A 19,117-nucleotide genomic window follows, 5' to 3' on the forward strand; every position below is an offset into this window, starting at 1 on the left:
CAAATAACCTAAACACTCCCAACCAAATGAAATGTAGACAAGACTTAAAACATTTGAGGAAAAGCACTCATCCAGAAAATTAAGGTCAACATGGAACAGATGGTGCCTCTGCAAAATGTGTCTTCAACATTTATCTTTATGTAAAATAAAAGTCTTTTAAAAACCTCTGGCTGTTTGGTGACAGTTGGACTTGAAATATTGAATCTTGCACTCCACGTATAATAAAGAAGCACTAAAAAATTACTTCAAAATACTAAATCTAAATAAAATTCTCTCAAATGCTGCACAATAGGATTTTTGTGGGCATGTAAATACTTATCAATAAAAGATAGATTCAATCGCTTCTGTAACCACTATAAATATTGCAAGTGCTCTCCACATTTCCATAAATATGACCCGCAACTCCCAAGTGAAAAGCTTTTTCATTTGCAGCCGTCAGGAAAAAACCCATCCTTTCTTCTTTACCAAAGTCTTCTCGAAGGCCGAGCTTGAAGCCCGGTGCCCGGGGAGTTGTGAACGACTTGTTACGAGGATGCACGAAATGCCTTCCCGAGCCCCAGAGGCTCCGGCGTCGGGGCAGCGCTGCTAGAGGGCATGCAGTGCCACACGTACCTCAGGAGAAAACAGGGGGGCTCCACTTGCCGAGGCAATCGGCTCCAGGGCAGACGCGATCCGCAGCGGCGCGGGGGATCGAGGCGGGCACGGCTTTTTGGCCGGCATCGAGGCCGCTCGAAGCAGCTGAGGGAGCCGCCGGCACCCTGCAGCCCTCGTGAGGGAGGCTGAGGAGGCAGAGCCGGCAGCGGCGGGCCGTCTGCATCGGGCATCGCGGCCATTTGGCAGTCACCCGCCGAGGCGAGCGGCTCAGGGACGGGTGCGTTCTTACAGGCCTGTCAGTGCCCGGCAAAATTATGGGGAAGATGATCCTTGAAGTTACTGAAGCACACCTGGGGGACAATGCAGTCATTGGTCCCAGCCAACATGGGGTCACGAGGGGTGGGTCCTGTTTGATTACCGTGATTTCCTTTTATGATAAGGTCACCCATCTAGTCGATCAAGGGAAGCCAGCTGACATGATCTTTTTGGATTTCAGTAAAGCTTTTGACACGTTTCTTTTTTGACACAGACAGTCACCAGTGGGGTCCCCCAAGGCTCCATTTTAGGGCCAGTCCTCTTCGATGTTTTTATAAACAATTTGGATGTAGGACTAGAAAGTGTTCTGAGCAAATTTGCTGATGACACCAAACTTGGAGGAGTTGTGGACTCTGTTGGGTGGAAAGGCCTTGCAGAGAGATCTGGACAGATTGGAGAGCTGGGCGATCACCAACCACATGAAGTTTAACAAAAGCAAGTGCTGGGTCCTGCACCTGGGACGGGGCAACCCTGGCTATACGTACAGACTGGGCGACGAGACGCTGGAGAGCAGCCCCGCAGAGAGGGATCTGCGGGTTGTGGTTGGTAGCACACTGAATATGAGCCAGCAGTGTGCCCTGGCAGCCAGGAGGGCCAGCTGTACCCTGGGGTGCATCAAGCACGGCATCGCTAGTCGGTCGAGGGAAGTGATTGCCCCGCTCTACTCTGCGCTGTGTGGCCTCACCTCCAGTACTGTGTGCAGTTCTGGGCACCACCGTACAAAGAGGATGTAAAACTGTTGGAGAGTGTCCAGAGGAGGGCTGGTGAAGGGCCTAGAGGGGATAACGTACGAGGAGCGGCTGAGGTCACTTGGCCTGTTCAGCCTGGAGGAGGCTGAGGGGAGACCTCATCACAGTCTACAGCTTCCTCATGAGGGGGAGTGGAGGGGCACGTGCCGATCTATTCTCTTTAGTCACCAGCGATAGGACCCAAGGGAATGGTGTCAAGCTGCAACAGTGGAGGTTCAGGCCAGACATCAGGAAGAGGTTCTTCACTGAGAGGGTGGTCGCACACTGGAATAGGCTCCCCAGGGAAGTAGTCACTGCACCAAGCCTGTCTGAATTTAAGAAGCGATTGGACTGTGCACTTAGTCACCTGGTCGGAATTTGTGGGTAGACCTGTGCGGTGCCAGGAGTTGGACTCCATGATCCTTATGGGTCCCTTCCAACTCGGGATATTCTATGATTCTACGATTCTAATTGGGCAGGCCTGCAATTTACTTCGGTAAGAGAGAAGGGAACCAGAACCAGCAGGAATGATAAGAGACAGACCTGTCAAACACCAAATGACTAATAACACGTACAAGACAGATGTGAGTTATATGAAAGAAACTGGGTATTGGCAGCAGGGCAAGGCCACAAGGCAGAAGATAAGCAAGAGACAGAGGAAGTTCCTGCAGGACCGCAGGTGAGAACCTGCCACTGCTGCTAGCACAGACCTTCTCAGGAGAGATAAAAGAGGGGGCAGACAGAGAAGAAACAGCTGCACAGTGGGGTTCTTGCAAGTTCCCTTGAAACACCAACAAAAGCACAAGAAGAAAACAAAATCACAAAGTCCTCATGTCGTGGGATGGGGTGAACCAAGCATCTTTGGAGGAACAGGAAACACCTGCAATCTCTAAAAATACAGTCGCAGGGACACCTCCTCCCATGCACCACTTACAGAACACCCTGACGACAGGCAGCATCCTCTGGGAGGCTAGTACTTCTGATCCCAGGCTAAACACATCATCACAATCCCTGCATGCATCATCCTGATCCCTTAAGTCAGTTCCTTGGGGGGCACAGCAACACCACCTGGGCCAACATAGCAGCCTGTGGTAACAACTGCAATTTGCCAGCTTTGGTCATCAAATTTCCAAAACCATAGAAGGATGTGCCTTCTCCTGTCACACACACACACCCCAAAAATGAAAACTCTGCCCAGTGAAAATGGACTGCTGAAGCACATCCAGAAAAACTCACAGTCATTACAGATACTACCAATCATTAAATTGTCACCAGACATGCGACAGAGTAACTTATCAATGCACCTCTTTTTCCCAATGCCCCTTCCAGCCATGTGCATCCACTAGAAAGACACAGGTTTTTGTAACTCATGTCTTCAGCTGAAACACTGATGAAGTGCCCCAGAAGGCTTCTACAAATCCACTTTGCTAAAAAAGCTATGGGAAGCTAATTGCAGCAATTTTCCAAAGTTGACACAGCCTTCTTAGCGGCTTCATGATACTTACTTACGTTTTGGGTCCTGCTTCCTCTAGAAATTACCTCTGATGCCCTCCACTACTGAAGGAAATAAGCTCAGCAAGAACATTTAGGCTCACTGTCCTTAGCAATGGGCCCTGCCAGCAGTAAAGCACAGCCAAAATGAAACTCGATTGCAAGTGCCGAGGCAAAGATTTCAAAAATGGCTTTTGCACAGGGCTTCCTTACCTCAAGGTCATCCTAAGCCACATCACAGGCAAGTCCAATAAGCAACAGCACAGGAGCAGCTCACTGGAGTCTTGCAAATAACAGAGAGGGGATCAGCTTCTCTTTCCCTCCCTAACTAAAGCTTTTAATTAAATTGCATCTATTTGTTTTTTATTTTTAAGAGAAGGTTGCGTTGATTTTGCTAGTCCTACTGCATGGCCAAGTGCTGCTGCTGTACATGGAAATGCCTGCATCAGGCCTCGATCTGCTATTTCTAAAAATAAGTCATATTAATTTGTTCCTCCAGCACCTGGTGTTTAAAGTTATTTCTTGGCAACCACTGTTCTTGGCATTTAAATGTTTTTCACATTCAGCTGAAGTCTGACAGCAGTCTTGGTTATCCTTCTCTGCCTTGCTAATAATTTTGTTGATGGCATACAGGTGGGTCTCTCATAATTAAAAAACCCATTTACAAAGTTTGCATTAGTTGATCTGAAAAAATAGAGCACTCCATTCAAAGGTTAAATATAAGTAGGCTGCAGAGCTCCCTGAAAATATTGCATAATTTAGCGATAAAAATAGTTTTGCTTTATGTGAGCTAGGTAGATTTTTACTGCAATCAACCTAAACCTCATCTCTCCAAGTTACACGCTCAAGTTGATTACAGAAAATTAAATTTAGTATTAATCAACCTATGAAGGAGGAAATTACAAAAACGAAGCTAATGCATATATCATAGAAAATAACGGTGGAGAGGGCTACAGTAGACCATTTAATGCATCCTCCTTCTTGCCCTGTGCCAAAATCAACTCCCCCTCCCCAAGCCACCCCTGGCAGCATTTGCCCGATGTTTTAAACATTTACCTGCAGAACAGACTCGAGAAGCCACCAGCCAGATTCCTCCAGCTCCAGCAGCCCTCCTGCCACAGACCTTCTCCCAGCGTCTCCAAGCTATCCTGGTTTTCCAAGCAGGCATGAATGCGCCTGAGAGCATCAGCCCACGCCTGCCCTGGCGCGGAGGAGCTGAGTGGAGCAGTACCACCAGGTGCAGCAGATCAGATGCTAATAGCTGCACTTCCCACCTGGCAGGATTTGGGGGGGCGGGGTATGGAAAAAGCAAGCTTCACCTGTGTTTCTAAACTTCTCTTGATTTAGAAAGAAAAACCTACACATTGGTTGTGGCTTTCAGGTTTTCCACTGTGTTCAGCCTCTACACCAGTTAGGAGTTCAGCTTCCAACAGGTCTGCCTGACCACCCCTGGTTTCACAGATGGGAACCTGCTGCCTGCACAGGACCTAGTGCAAACCACGCTTAAATTCAGAGGGAACTCCCAGCCACCCCCATGGGGTCACGCAACATGCAGCTACACACTCCTAGAGGGTCCTGGTTAATGATTTACTAAGCTGATTTTGTCTTTTATGTGCCAGCTTACCTAACGTGGTAGCTAGTCAGCACTGGAGGGACTGCACTGCCTTGGGTTGTCCCTCTGCAGAGCAGATCTCACCCCATTTCAGCTCACACGGGAAACAGCTAACTCTGAACGTGCATTTACAGCACACAAGAATTTTCTTTCCTGAGCTCTGATAAATCCTGATGTTTTACTCCGTCCCTAATCTTGCTCCCTAGGAAACATACAACCCAGAGCCTGTTTATCAGCTGGGAGGTGGTTTTAGACGAAGCTCCTATATCTACATTACTTTCTTCCTGAGGAAAAAAATAGTTATTTAATTAAAAAGCTAAATGAAGTCCTTAACTGTTCCCCTTAGTAACTTCCACATTTAGTTTCTAATCCCTCTGAAGTCTATCCTCTGTAGTTTAGTAAACAGGGTTTTTTAGGATTATTTTTTTTCCATCCCAATTGCAAGATGCTGTGTATACACATATAAATATATATATACACAAACACCCATCACAGATCAAAAAGCATAATCCCTACAAAGGGCCGCAACAACTTCAAATTCCCTGGATGAGAATAAGGGAATCAGTAACGTGGTTAAGGCTCACGTCAGAAAGTGCACCTCTGAATGAATTCTTGAAGAGATTGTCAGGCGGTCGCCCCTTGCTTGGTTTGTCACGTCTTCCACTGCAGAAGAAACCAGAAAACAAAAAAAAAAAGAAACAAACCAGGGTGGTACCAGCACCATGAGGACTGCCCATGCTTCCTTCTGAGCACAGCTACCAAGGTGGGCACCCAGGGGACAGACACGCAGGGTGCTGGCTGGGGGTCTCCTGGCACCCTGTGCCCCGGTAGCAAGGGCAGGGTTCACCCAGCAGAAGAGCACAGCAGGGGGAGCATCTGGGTTAAACACACTGCTGAAATCATTACTGCTCCTGTAATCATTAACAGAGCCTCATCAGAGCCACGTGGAGTCACAGCCCCGCAGTCTCCTCAGTAGCACACTGGTGCTGGGCTAAGGGCAGAAACTCCTGAAACCAGTCAAGAGCGAGCCACTGGCAAGACAGACAGAGCCACACGCCTCACTGGACCCCCCTGGAAAACACTGCGAGACTGCACCTGGCCATGCAAAGCCTTGCTTGGTTCGAAGTTTAGGGAAAAATAAAAAGAGCAAATCTACATATGTGAAAGAGGAACAAGGAAATCACTGGGCCACTGAGAACACATGGGCCACGCAGCAGCCCAGCAAAGCTGTCCCAGAAATGCCTGAAAACCCTTTGCTTTTACCAGTTCCCAGTTCTAGCAAGCACTTTGGGAGCTGCTGATGTAAAGTGCCTTTATGAAACAGATAATAACCCTTTGTTTGAGGGGTGTGGACATTAGATACAAAGATCCCTACAGGAAGGGTACAGCCAGGTCATTAGCTATACACTAAAGCCTATGAAAACGCTAAGGACCCAGACAGCTAACACTTTTTTTTCCTCCTCCCCTAAATGATCCCCTGGGCTCAGAGGTGAGCCATGTTCACTGACAGACCATGACTGACATCCTTGCACTTCTGCTAAGGGCATCATCTCTGCAGAGACTGCACTGACACAGGAAAGATGCTTCACACAGCCCACAGCGTCTCTGCACGGGCAGCAGGTGCCTATCAGGAGCCTATGCTCTTAATGGTGTTTGTAAGGACAGGAATAGCTGTCACACAGGACAGCAAGCTGCCAGTTCTCAGGCCAAAGCTATTGAGATGTCTTGTGAGACCTGTGATTATGCAATCACATGCCCTGCTCCAGCACTTGTGTGTTACAGCACCTTCCCCTTTTCACTGTGGATGTAGATTGCATGGCCCCCAAGCACACTGAGGGTTAGGCACTGTTTGGCAATAGAGGGCTGCTTTTCCACTTTGTGGATGAAGGGGATTCAGGCTGAGGAAGGACTAAAGCAGCACAGAGGACTGCAGCAGATAAGCAACAGAACTCCCTACTGTTGAAGTCCCTTTATGGAGGAAGAGGAGAGTGGCACCATGATGTGACATGAGCTGGGTGTATGGTGGCTCCAAGTGCATCATGACTACTCAGCCGCACTGCAGAACGCTGTTTGGGGAAGTGGACAGCTTCCAGCTTTCTCCTTTGGTGGCCTGTGTTACCTAGACTGAAACTACCCTCACAAAAATCCTACCTCTGGTGTCTTCCACAGATAGGTGTAAAAAAAACTCCGTAATGACCTAGCCACTGAACCCTGTGAAGCAGCTTATAGTGTGAGTAACTCATGACCACTGCTTGTTTACATAGGGAAACGTTTCTGTGCAAAGCCTCCATACACTGAGGTGATAGGATCCAGATGTAAGGCAGGCTCCCAGACTCCTCTGCAAGTTGAGAACTCACTATCTTGACACTGATACCTCTGAGGGAAATAACTTCCTTGTCTTAGGTTCATGGGAAGCTCAGAGGAACCTTGAAAAGTTGCTATTACATTTACTTTAAGTCCATGTGACTTTTCAGGGCACAGATTTCCCCTGCAAAGAAGTAAAAATTTATTAATAAACTGAAATAGTTTCACATAAGAAAGATGAAGGCAGGAATGCTACTAACCTTGAAAACATGGAGACCAGCCTCTTGTGCTTTTTTCCTCCCAACTGAAAGTCATCCACTTGACAGCAACATTTCAATTATAACATTTATCAGCAATTCTCAGTTTTGAATGGGAACAACTTAATTTATTAGCTTAATAAAAGCCCAGATGCATAAAGCTGCAAACACCAGGTACCTTTGCATACACTGAAACCAGGTTCCCCATTATTTCAACCTTCTTTATTATTGTAGAGAAACCAAGACCACCAGGACTTCTGAGATCCACAGCTGAGACACCCCAACGAATATGAAGTCACCACCATGCCATCACTTCAACTATTCACTTACTACCTTTACAGTTACAACTGGAAAGCACAGCTCTCACACCATACTTACAGCTCATTTACCTTCGGAACATGTCACACGTACTTCACAGGTTTAGAAGTCCTCTTGGATTCCTTCTCACAAGCGTATCAAACATCTTAATGCAACACCACATAAAAGGTTGTCTATACATCTAGACTCCATAGATGACTTTTTCTAAATATGTAAGCAATTTAAAGTCCCTGAGTTACACATCACCTTACACCACTTCCCCGATTTCACTGCATGCTTTACAAGTCAGCACTGTTCTCCCCTAACAGCACCAGCGAGTGACCTCAGGAGGCATGCCACTCTTTTGTGTGCAGGACAAATTTTGGCAACAGGCATCAGGGTAGCACTTTAACAAATCGGAGGCAAACAGCATACAGGTCTCCCTAAAACTTCCTTCAGGTATTTGTTGTTGCTGCTGCCCGCTTTTAAAGACATTTTGGTATTTCAGATTAAGCAAGGAACTTGCCCCTTAGAGGCAACTGTCAACAAATCGTGCGACTACCAAACAAATATCAAATGTAACTTGTAAACATCAGTAACTTAGGGGTAGTTTCAAATAACATGAATAACAGAGACAACTTGCAATTCAGAAATAGCCTTTTGTCATTAAGTCTTTATGGCTTGACAGAAAGAAAGTTAATTTGTTTTTGAAATAGTTAGTGCAATTTTTATTTGAGAGGTCAGCTATAAAGAAGAGTTAAACAGATGAATCCAGTATGACACCTCAGCTTCAAAGTTGTTTTTTAAACCTGATCTGAAATATGGCACTGGACAGTTACCTAGGGTCAAGGCATTTGTAATGTTGGAAAAAAAACCTCAGCTTCCCCCAAGGGAGAGTGGGGTGAGGGTTAAGTTCTTTAAGGGATAATTGATATTCCATATAAAACAGAGGAAGGAAAGCTTAGCAGCACCAAAACTGCAGCTGTGTGCTTGGCCAGTGCCTCTGCAATCCACACATACAACTTGATCTAATACAAAATTCATTTGGAAAAGTGAATGAAGAAAGGAAAAGTACTCAGCCTCATTAAAAAGATATGTAATGCAGCATTTGAGAAGTTTGTGAAACTCATTCTTTCCTGGAGATTGAGTCCTGTAAAGTAACTTTGAGCTTTTACAGCTACTAACAGTATTCTCCAGTGCTGTCTGAATTTAGATCTTCCTTTCACATTCCAGGCAAAGCAAGAATGAGCATCCAGGCTTTTACCCAAAGCAAAAAAAAAAGAAAAAATTAACGTTGCTTTCCTTGACACTGATAATGGTGGATTATGGAGAATTTTTCTTTAAATAGCATATGCCTTCTCTGGAATTGGCATGATGAAGAATTAGTCTTTAAAATAGCATACTGATTTTTGGAATCAGAAGTCAAGTTTCAACATGCTCACCGGGTCTTTGACTTTTGTCTGGGTTATTCATTCGCTGATTTAGGAGATACCACAAAGTACTGGCACCACCATTTCCTTACACTTATTGCTTTTACAAGCTGTATTCATTCCAAGTACACCTAGTTTACTAAGGCTGCTTTGCCCTTCTCCCTCATTTCTCTTCCAGTACGAAGAACTCCCATTAACACTAATGGGAAATCAACGTTATGTGCACACAGGACATTACGGACCTTTTAAGGCTATATGGCTGACCAACAGAAACAGAAAAATACATACATGTAACTGAAATTTTCTTCCATTTAGCAAACAGTACTGAGTTTTAACTGAGGCTCTTCAAGCCATTACCCTTATGTCCTTATATCCACCTTCTCCCTCTACCCCTTTAATTTACGGGGAAGACTCACTGTGCTTCCCTAAGCAAAACAAAAGATCACATCGTCTGCTCCATAGACCAAAAGGTAAAAAACGAAGGACAAACTGGTTCACAGTTAACCATAAATAAAAGTGCAATAAGTGTTCAAGTAGAGTGTAGAGTTTAAGCAAGCTGTACAACCACATTTGGCATAGTCATCTTTTATAGGCTCTGCGTGGGTCCCTCCCATTACTGACAGCAGGGGGAAGAGGCTGAACACTGTTAGCTGTTGTTGGATTTACAGGTCCTCGTCCATTGCCTCTCCCACTACCTGCATAAGAGTGGCCATGATTATATGTAAATGGGAATCCACTTGATTCAGGTCCAGTTTGTAAACCGTTTCCTAAAAAGACAGAAAAGAGGTCATCACATGTTCCATTGAACAAAATCACTGCTTCCCTACACAAGTTTAACAACAGGGAACATATGGAGTTTGCAGCCATCAGCAAACCCTGAGCACTACAAAAAGTCCCACTGGCATTCCCAAGATCCCAACTGCATCTTACCTTCCCCCCTAATCCCTTCCCCAACACCTCCAACAAAAGCAAGAAGGGCCACAGGGAGTCGCATGCTAATTCCCTGCCCAGGAGAGACAGGAGTCTAATAAAACTAGACTGATGCTTTCAGAAACATGCTCTGGCTTGTAGGTCACACAACTAGGATGTTCCAGAGATATAGCAGGGCAGAAGTCAAGTAGAAATGAGCAGAAGACAATCAAGCTGCACATAGCTTATTGCATCTTTCCCTGCTAGCAGACAGAAATAGAAAGCTGTCTTGTGAGGTCCAGTCACAGGAGCAAGTCAGCTAGCGCTAAGTTCTCATGAACATGAGGTCAGCAGAAACAAAGCTGCCCAAAACCCAACACCGGGACACCAAGGAGGTGCCTGCACACCAACTGGGCTAAAAGCCCACTTGCCTCACCCTGGAAAAGGAAAGGCAGGGCTCTTTGCTCAGAAGCATTATTTTCAAAGGAACACAGAGGGCTCCTTATTAAGGTAAGAAACGATCATCATGCTGCTAAGGAAGAACCAGTCAGTCACCAAACTGAAGTGACATGGAAGTTTCCAGCAGCAAGTTATGGATCAGTTCGCTGCCATCCACCAGCAAAACTCAGCTACAAAACACCAGGCACTGAATCTGGGCATTGTGTAGGCAGGCCACAAATAAGGTTCCCTCTGAGCTTACACCCACTCAAGCCTTTGAAGCAACTTCTTATTAGGCATTAAAGCTTAAATAGTATATCACAAAGCCATGCAGTCAGGTCAGATATTAGAATTCAGATTACCTCCACTTCTATCTATTTTGAGGAGCTAACCTGGCAGAAAAGCCATGGTAACTGGCAAGATTAAAGAAGGCATTTTTAAGACCAAGGTCTCAGGTGGTTTAAAAAATAAATGGTTCCTGCTACTCCACTTTATAAACAGAATTTCAAGTGCTGCCAGAACTCTTTGAAAGCATCAGAACAACCTAGGATTAGTAAAGTCTTTTTACATGACACAGACACTATGAATATTTTCTTCCTCTTCTTGGGGACAAAACCTGAAACCATTATTCAGGAAATGTCTGTGTTTGTGCTTGCAGACTCATGCCCCAAGTGAAAACACTTTTTAGAGCAGGCTTGTACCCCCCAGTGTCGAAGCCCTTAAGGTAAATTTATTTTCATTCCCATTAACTGTTTCTTATACTTTCACCTCCACAAAATGAAAGAGACTTACCCAGTGGCCCGAATGTACAAGAACTCATATTACTTGATGCAGAACTATTATTCTGTTCACCTTGTGCCTTCAGAGAAATGTAAAAAAAGACACGGGTCAGAAAGAAGTTCCAAAGATTCACAGAACGGGATTTTTCTCCTGTGTTCTTATTGTGGCTCTACATAGAATTTATTTGCTACGCTAATTATTGACTTTTATTTATGTATCAATTCAAATCCATTTTTCCAGAAGGACCATATCTTATCACAGCCTAGTGTGAAGCATTCAGAACGAAGAGCACTTTATAGCTGAAGTCTCAGACAAGTTTAACATACCAGTTTGTTCTGTCCAATGTGTTCTGAGTTGGGCTCACTGAAGTTTGGCACTTCTGAGTATACCATGCAGAACCTGAGAAGAAATCAGCATTATGATGACATTCTAGAGCCGTCCTTAAAGTTCTCAACTCTGCAACTCCAGGAATATATATTCTGCACATATCCCACCACCAAGAAGTCACTAACCCAGATCTCACACCTTCAGAAAGTATCTGTAGGTACTAAAAGGCCTTGCTAGCTTTTTGATCCCTTCACAGGCTTGTGGTAAAGCTGTCACTTTGTCCAGGTGAGGGTATGTCAGTTAAGCAGGAGCAAGTACACGTCTACTCTAGGAGGTAAAATGGTCTAAAGAAAACAAGAAGTAACAAAAGAGCTCCCTCAGCCTCTCCCATCTACACAATCTTGTCCAGCACCCACTCACAAGGTCAGGTGAGGCGCAGAGTCACCCAGCCTGCTCCCAGTTATGGCTGGATTAGATCTCAAGGGAAAACAAATACTCCCACACACTCCCATACTACAGAGAGCTCCATTACCATAGCACAGAGGAGTATGAAACAAGGGATGAAATTCAAAGCATCCTTTTCCACCTACAGGGAGTCCTACGCAATAGGCCCACCAACTAACCACATGGAAGCGGTAGCAATGACTTAGCACCACAGAAAACGTGGTCATCCCTTAAAATCCAGATGAGCCCAGGGCATTTTTGAACCCTGTAAGAGGGGGCCACCCCACAGCACTACTTCCCTAATGACTACAAGGCCTCTTACAGCACTGTGTGAAGTGGAAAATCTCTTCTCATTAGAAAAAGGTTGCTATTTTCCCTGTTGCCTGTCAAGTATGTTACTCATGCTTGTTCTTAGTCAAGAAAAGTCACCGCCTCACTCTGTGGGCAGTTTAAAGGAGGTTTAATGAGGCTTGCTTCTGTTTAGATATGATTCACTGAAGCTACCTTTGTCTTCTTTACACTGGTTGTCTCTCAAGCATGAGACAGACACAGGGTTTCCACCAAAGTGGTTATTCAACCTGAGGTCTAAGGAAGCAATGCAGACTAAGTCCCTCATCATTTATCCACTTCCCCACCACCACCTCCAGGTAGAATCCAGACCTGTACTGTGACAGAGGCTGATTTACCTCAATATGCCTAAAATCCTTAGAGGACTGGAACTCATTACCATACCATGTGGAAAATCACATCACAGATGTCTGTACTGTACCTATCCAAGGCCGATCAGCACCTTTTTGCTGACCAAGCTTCTATTTAATGAGAGCCACCCCATCCTATACTTACCATGATGCTCTGTTGGGAACACCACGTAACACCACAAATACAAGCATGCAATACTTACTCCCCAATTTTATGCAGCTCGCCTCCTCGTCCTGTGTAAAGTGTCAGGCATCCTTTCCACAGAGATGCATACCTGGCCAAAGAAAAGAAGAAAAAAAGTCTTAGATAATAAAAAAGACCAGTGCTGAAAAAGCAAGCAGAAACATGCCATCTTCAAAGGTAAAAAAATTACTTCCTATCAGAATTAATGGACTAAAAACAATTCCCAGAGATCTCAAGTGCAGCTTTAGTGCATTAGAAGATTATAGATTCCTATGTTTTACTTCTAGCAAAAGGTATTGGAAGCTTGGCTGAACCCTTTGGGAATTCCAGGAAACCAGCCAAGTATTTTGAGATCTGATGCTCTTTCCCTGGCTGGAGCAAACCTTGTGACTACTCCTGCGGAAGAAAGGCACTTTGCCAAAAGCAGTACCCATGTTACCACTGTTACAACTCTCAGGTCTGGGGCTTACTATGCTTCCAGCAGCAGCCAGGAAGAATTAACTTTGTTCATTGGAGGATACTGCTACTGAATGTGTGTAATAGTAAGCGTTTACTTTTTTAGTACAGGTCCTTACCATGTTTGCTTTTTGTTTTTTTTCCAAGGTACAAGTTTGATCACTGCATTCCAAGTGACATGCAAAAGTATCATTTTTGGATTGCAGAAACAGTCACTTACAAGGCAGAGCACGAGTGCACTCTCTGTATAGAGGCACTTGGCTCCAGGCACTGGAATTTGAGTTATACAAAGCGTTCCACAGAGTTTTCCTTCCATGGAAGAGCATCATGTAAGAGAAGCGTTGCAAAATGCACATTGGAAGCACAGATGCAGCGCAAGGGAGCTAACAGGAATATGGGCGTGTTGATCCGGCAAAGGAAGCAGGAGCCCCAGACATTCCGCTGTCAGGAGTCACTGATAATCTCAACGAGTCACCACTTCCTTGTGCTCCAGGTTTCTACGAAATATAGATAACAAGCCCTTCTCTTGCCCTTCGCCTTATCTACTCAGACTGGGAGCCATCCTGCCTCACAGGGCTCTAACACAGGCACCACGGAGGGGCCCAGCTGGCAGAGCAGGACCACAATGCCAGTTCAGTGCTGGCCTTTTCTGTATCTCAGCATAGCAAGTGAAGAGGTGGGTCCACACTTTGGTGCACGTCTCAGGAGTTTCCCATCCAGAAGCAAGATTAATGCTCTTCACCTCATAACGCCACCTTACACTTTAAATATGATCCCCTCTATGCTTAACCCTTGATAACAAGCTAGCTGGACAGTCTTGAGGCAGAGCACAAAGGAAAGCAGAAACAAGCGAGAGATGCAGAGCATTTGTTTACTGGGACAAGACCCAGCAAATCATGATAATCTCCAGCACAATGGTATTCCAGGTATGTAGGTATTTGTTTTTGCTTCAGAAGGAGCTGGTTATAAAACACTGAATTCAGTATTTCTAAATTCCAAGTTCTTAACTGCAGCAGCTTCCTGTAAATGAGTTAGTCAGCCTATGACCAAAATCAGCAAGCGTCTGCTTTTGAGGAGGAATGCATCTAATGGCTTGAAATTCAGCAGAAGAAAGGGGTAATTACACATAGGGCCTAACTACACTTTACTACTTGCAACACTAAGCACTGGAAAGTCAGATTAACCTGCCAGAAGAAATCAAAATCTACCTGCCTTTCAAAGGCAACATCCCACATTGAATCCCGAGTTATATATAAATTTGTGTTCAGAGAACCCTGTATGCCTGTGTGAGGGCATTTTTTTTTTTTTAACAAAAGAGCCAAAGCAGAACAGGCTTAGCTTTAGCCATTACACAGTCCTAAGCAAGTCTGCAATTTACATACATGAAGGCATGACTTAGCCACCCTCAAATCCTGGTGTCAACTCAGATTTAATTCATACAAGCCAAACTCCGTTTCTGACACGGAGATGGAACAACCCTCCCATTGGTAGCACCAAACTAACAAAGCAGCCACAGTAAGCCAGTCTCAGAGCAGAGCACAGTACGGCTGCTGAGGAGTATCACAATTTGTTTCAACACCAGCTACACACAAGGCCTTGTGCTGGCCCAGAGCCCTGCTTTCATTCTGCATGTTTCAGCGCTCCACGTGTTCTCCACGCAAGCAGGCTTCCCCAAAACCTCCTCCCTCTGAGGAGTCAGCCTATTTCATAGAGAATGATATTTGCATAGCAGGAAGCAGCTGTAGTCTTGGTAGCAAGAGTCATAAAATTTCATTCCAAAAGCAGGAATTACACTCGAATGAACCACTACAAGAGCTCAGTTAGCAGCTCCACTGAGGAACTTTTACCTAGTTTTTCACAGAAACAGATTAAAAGGACCTGTACTTGTTGTAGCACCAACATCTCCTGCAGTACTGTAGGCCGGAGTGCCAATGCAGTACACCTTTAAGTGTAAACTAACTGACATGAACTCAAATGAAATCGACAATCATTTTGCTACTGACAAAGTAACATGGAAAAGTATTTTTAAACTCTGTTTTAAGCTAGTGTACTTTCTCTCAGCTAAGAAACATAATGTGGTTGTTTTTTAAATTAAACTGGCTCTCTGTGATAAATCCAATCGCACCTAACCAAGCTCTACAGCGTAGTCCTAACATAAATTTTTACAGTGAATTTGAGAAGGTTCCCCTCTGCCTGTCATTTCTGTTAAATCCACCCCAATCAAAAGCAACTTTCCTGTGTTGCAGGGACATTCATTATTCCCTCCTTTCATTAAGGAGCTGACTGCTAGAGTAAAGGACTAGCTATTAAAAAAAGAACATGTTTTTCATTGCCCTGCTTGATTTACAGATGAGGAGTGACTGTTGCATATTCCCCCCTCCTACAGAGAAGTGGTCTCCTAAAGAGCTTTTTTAAAGCCAAAGTAAGTCTCTGAAACACCAGCTCCTCATTAAAAATACAAGCCCTCCCTACATATCCACCAGAGCATACGTTTGTACTAGGCATGTTCTGGGGCGGAGGAGACTGCTTTAATTTGGCAAGTGATCTCAGGGTTCTGCCTCCGGAATAAGGACACGGTCCAAACAGGGCAAGCTGTGTCATCTGTGTCTTTCCACAAGGAGTCAAAGCCTGCTTCCACTCCCAAACCGTCGCTTGTGTGCCAGAAGGCTCCCCAGGACTGGGCTGACGGCCATGGGGGGGGGGGCTGTGCTGTCCGGCAGCGGTCCCCCAGGCCCCTACGCACCCTTTGGTCAGGCGGATGATGTCCCCGGGCTGGATGAGGCCGCCGATCTCGTCCCACACGGAGATGGTGATGCTGCCCGTCTTGTCGGCCACCTTGCAGGACCTCACCTCGTGCCCGTCCTTCGTCTTGGTGACTCGCCCTGCGGGGGGGAAGCACAGCTCGGGTGGAAGCACAGCTGGGGGGCTGCACAGCACCCACAGCTCGGGTGGGAGCACAGCTGGGGGGCTGCACAGCACCCACAGCTCGGGTGGGAGCACAGCCCGGGGGCGCACAGCTCCCACGCACGGCTCGGGGGCACCCACCCCCGCCCTGCACCCCCGCCCACGGGGGACACGCGTGGGCAGCCCGGGGCGTGTGCGGGAGGCGTGCCGGGCGCCACTTACCGATCTCCAGCACAATAAAGACGACATTTAAGTTTTTCAGTCCGGGTTTTATGTCTTTTATGAAGAGGTACGCGTCGCTCGCCGCGCTCATGCTGCGGCCGGCGGGGAGGACGGGGCCGGCGGGGCGGGCCGAGCCCGCATCCCGCGGGGCAGCGGCAGCGCAGGGCCGGGCAGGGGGGCACCGGCAGCCCTCACACGGGACGGGGACACGGGCACCGAGGGCTGCTCGCTGACCGGAAGGCTCTCCCGCCGCCCACCGCCCCCTCTCCCCCCGACGCGGCGGCGCGACCCGCCCCGTCCCGCTGCCGCCGGCACTGAAGCGAGCATGTGCTCCGCGGCCGCTTTTATAGCGCTCGGCCGCCACCACGCGAGGCGCCGGGCGGGGGGGCGGGGGGAGGCGGATGGAACCGTCCGCGGCACGCGGAGCGCCGCCATTGGACCGCGCCGCCGCCATTTTCTGCTGCCCGGGGTGGGGGGGGGATGCGTGTCCCCCGCCATGATGCTGCCGGAGCCGGGCGCCCGGTGGGCAGGGGGAGGGACGGCCTGGGGACGGGCCTTACCGGGCTTTGACCCTTACTGTGGCAAAAACACGAGACCCGATCCTGTTCGGCACACGCACAAAAAGCCCGTGCGTGCGCCCTGAAGCCACCTGTGGACACGTTACTGTGAAGGCTGGGGACGTGCTGGTCGGACATTAATGGATGGCAGCTTCCCCGCAGGGAGCGCAGCCACCTAGCCGAGCAACCTCAGCCTTCGTGCACGGTTCCTACGCCGGGAGCTCCATCCTGCACAAAACCCAGCACCCCAACATCACGCATCTCTCTGAGCTCAGTGCGGTCTGTGGTGGGGGCTGTCTGGACAGGAACAGCTCGCCTTGCTGCCTGTGGACGAGTGGCCAGAGCGGCAGGCGAAAGGGCCGCCAGCCGCGTGAAAAAACTCTGCCGGTTCTACAGATAAAAATACTTTTCTCTAACCTTTGCTAGGGACACTGGTGCTCCTGGAAAAGAGTTTGGTTTGATCTCTTTCCCAAGTGACTATTAAAGCAATTCACGACCACTCTGGAGGCATTAGCATTACCAGGTTAAAGTCACTGCTGGGGTTCTTCAGGACAGGGCTGCAGAACCAGGGAGCTCGGACTGAAGAGACAGGCAGGGGAGAGGCCACCGAGTGAGTTTGTCATCTCCCTATCTGCACTGACTGCAGGATTCGGGACAGAAGTGTGGTATTAAGCTCTTGGGGGCTTTAAGCAAATTTTCCTGTGGTTCGTACCACCTTTCCCTCAGATTCTTGCGTCCAGCACCTGTTTGAGCACTGAGTTGCACCCAGCAGGCCTGCTCCACGGCCTACAGATGAGCATTGCACAACGTTTGTGTGACCAGAGCCCCAGTGTGGCAGAACATACGGCCAAGCATTTCCTAACTGCTGTCATCTACAGATTTGTGCTTACAGGAGTAGAAGGGGAAAGCCCAGCCAGCTAAGTATGCTTTTGCAGAGGGGAAGCAAAGTGCCTTGCTACCTTTCCTAAGGGGGAGAGCTGAATTGCAAAACCATCAGGAGCACTTGGACGGAGAGAGCTGGTGTCAGCTGCTGTGCAGTTTGGGCTGTTCTGTGACAGCTTTTTGACATTAGCTGAGCGTCAGTACATCCAGCTGGAGTGCCGATGGTGCCAGAAAAAGGTGCAAGGCCTGGAAGGTTTAGCGTGTAAATTCAACTAATTGTGAATGTGACCGGAGAAGGAAGGGGCAGACGGAACTTCATAAGGTTGCTGCTACTCAGCAACTCCCTTCCCTTGCGGCTGTTTCCTCAGGACCTGCTGGAAGTGTGTGTGCAGTTAGCTACAGGACTATGCCCTCACTGGGGTCTTTAAACAACTGGAAGAAGCGTCCCATTCACAGGTCCTGGTTGTCGTGGGGGACTAACCACCCTGATACCCAAGCCCTGGATACAGCAGAGCTCAGGCAGTCTTGGAGAGTTCTAGAGTGTGCTGGTGACAACTCCCTGGCACGAGTCATCAAGGAGCTAACAAGGAAGGGCACTGTCCTGGACATGATACTTAAAAACAAGCAAGAACTGTTTGGGGATGTGATGGTGGGATCAGCCTTGGCAGCAGTGACTATGAGATAGTGTGGTTCAGGATTAGCAAAGGAGCAAGCAGGGCAAAAGGCAGGACCCCAACCTTGATTTCAGAAGAACAGACTTTGGCCTCTTTGGAGATCTGCTACAGTCCTGGTGAGGCTAGGTCCAGAAATGCTGTCTGGTATTCAACGATCACCTCCTCCATGTTCAAGAAAGGTCCATCCCAACAAGGAGGGGAGCAGACTTATCTAAGTAGTGCCATGGACAGGACAAGAGGCACAAATCAAGACATGAGATTCCATCTGAACACATGAAAATACATCATTTTTTTATTTATTTTTACTGTGAGGGTGGTCAAAAACTGCAACAGGTTGCCCAGAGAGGTTGTAGAGTTCCCATCCACGGAGATATTTGAAACTCAGCTGGAGATGTTCCTTGGCAACCTGCTCTAGCTCACCCTGCCTGAGGACGGTTGGACTGGATGATCTGAGGGGTTCCTGCCAACCTCAACAATTCTGTGATTCTATGGAAAATTTCCTGTCTGTCTTCTCAAGCGCAAAAAGAAACCCAGAGCTCTACTAAGCTTGATGCATAGAGTAGGAAAGCAAGGTCACAAACTCCCTCTGTATCTGTAAGGGGCTGGGACTAAGC

The 19,117-nt window shown here is 47.2% G+C and overlaps 2 protein-coding genes across 6 annotated transcripts in view; both read right to left on the minus strand.

The window, feature by feature from the left end:
• The window catches only part of LOC308197799 (uncharacterized protein), a 70,943-nt gene extending 63,684 nt beyond the window's left edge, over positions 1-7,259 (minus strand). For all 5 annotated transcript variants that reach the window (XR_013953270.1, XR_013953271.1, XM_080598876.1 and 2 more), the window contains exon 1: positions 613-7,259. Coding sequence is in view for 3 of the 5 variants with exons in the window: in XM_080598876.1 (XP_080455002.1) it covers positions 613-833 (221 nt within the window). In the remaining 2 variants the exon portion in view is untranslated. The remainder of the gene's footprint in view (positions 1-612) is intronic.
• A 148-nt stretch (positions 7,260-7,407) lies between these two features.
• NABP1 (nucleic acid binding protein 1) lies at positions 7,408-16,859 on the minus strand. The gene is made up of 6 exons (XM_080598870.1): positions 16,391-16,859; positions 16,008-16,146; positions 12,828-12,899; positions 11,482-11,554; positions 11,168-11,234; positions 7,408-9,795 (listed from the first exon to the last, which is right to left on the minus strand). Exons 1-6 carry the CDS (start codon positions 16,842-16,844, stop codon positions 9,608-9,610), a joined length of 993 nt encoding a protein of 330 aa, XP_080454996.1. The 5' UTR covers positions 16,845-16,859; the 3' UTR covers positions 7,408-9,607.
• Positions 16,860-19,117: the final 2,258 nt, after the last annotated feature.

This window comes from Anser brachyrhynchus (genome assembly GCF_964034855.1).
Source record: "Anser brachyrhynchus genome assembly, chromosome: 7".
In the NCBI taxonomy this organism is placed as follows: Eukaryota; Metazoa; Chordata; class Aves; order Anseriformes; family Anatidae; genus Anser; species Anser brachyrhynchus.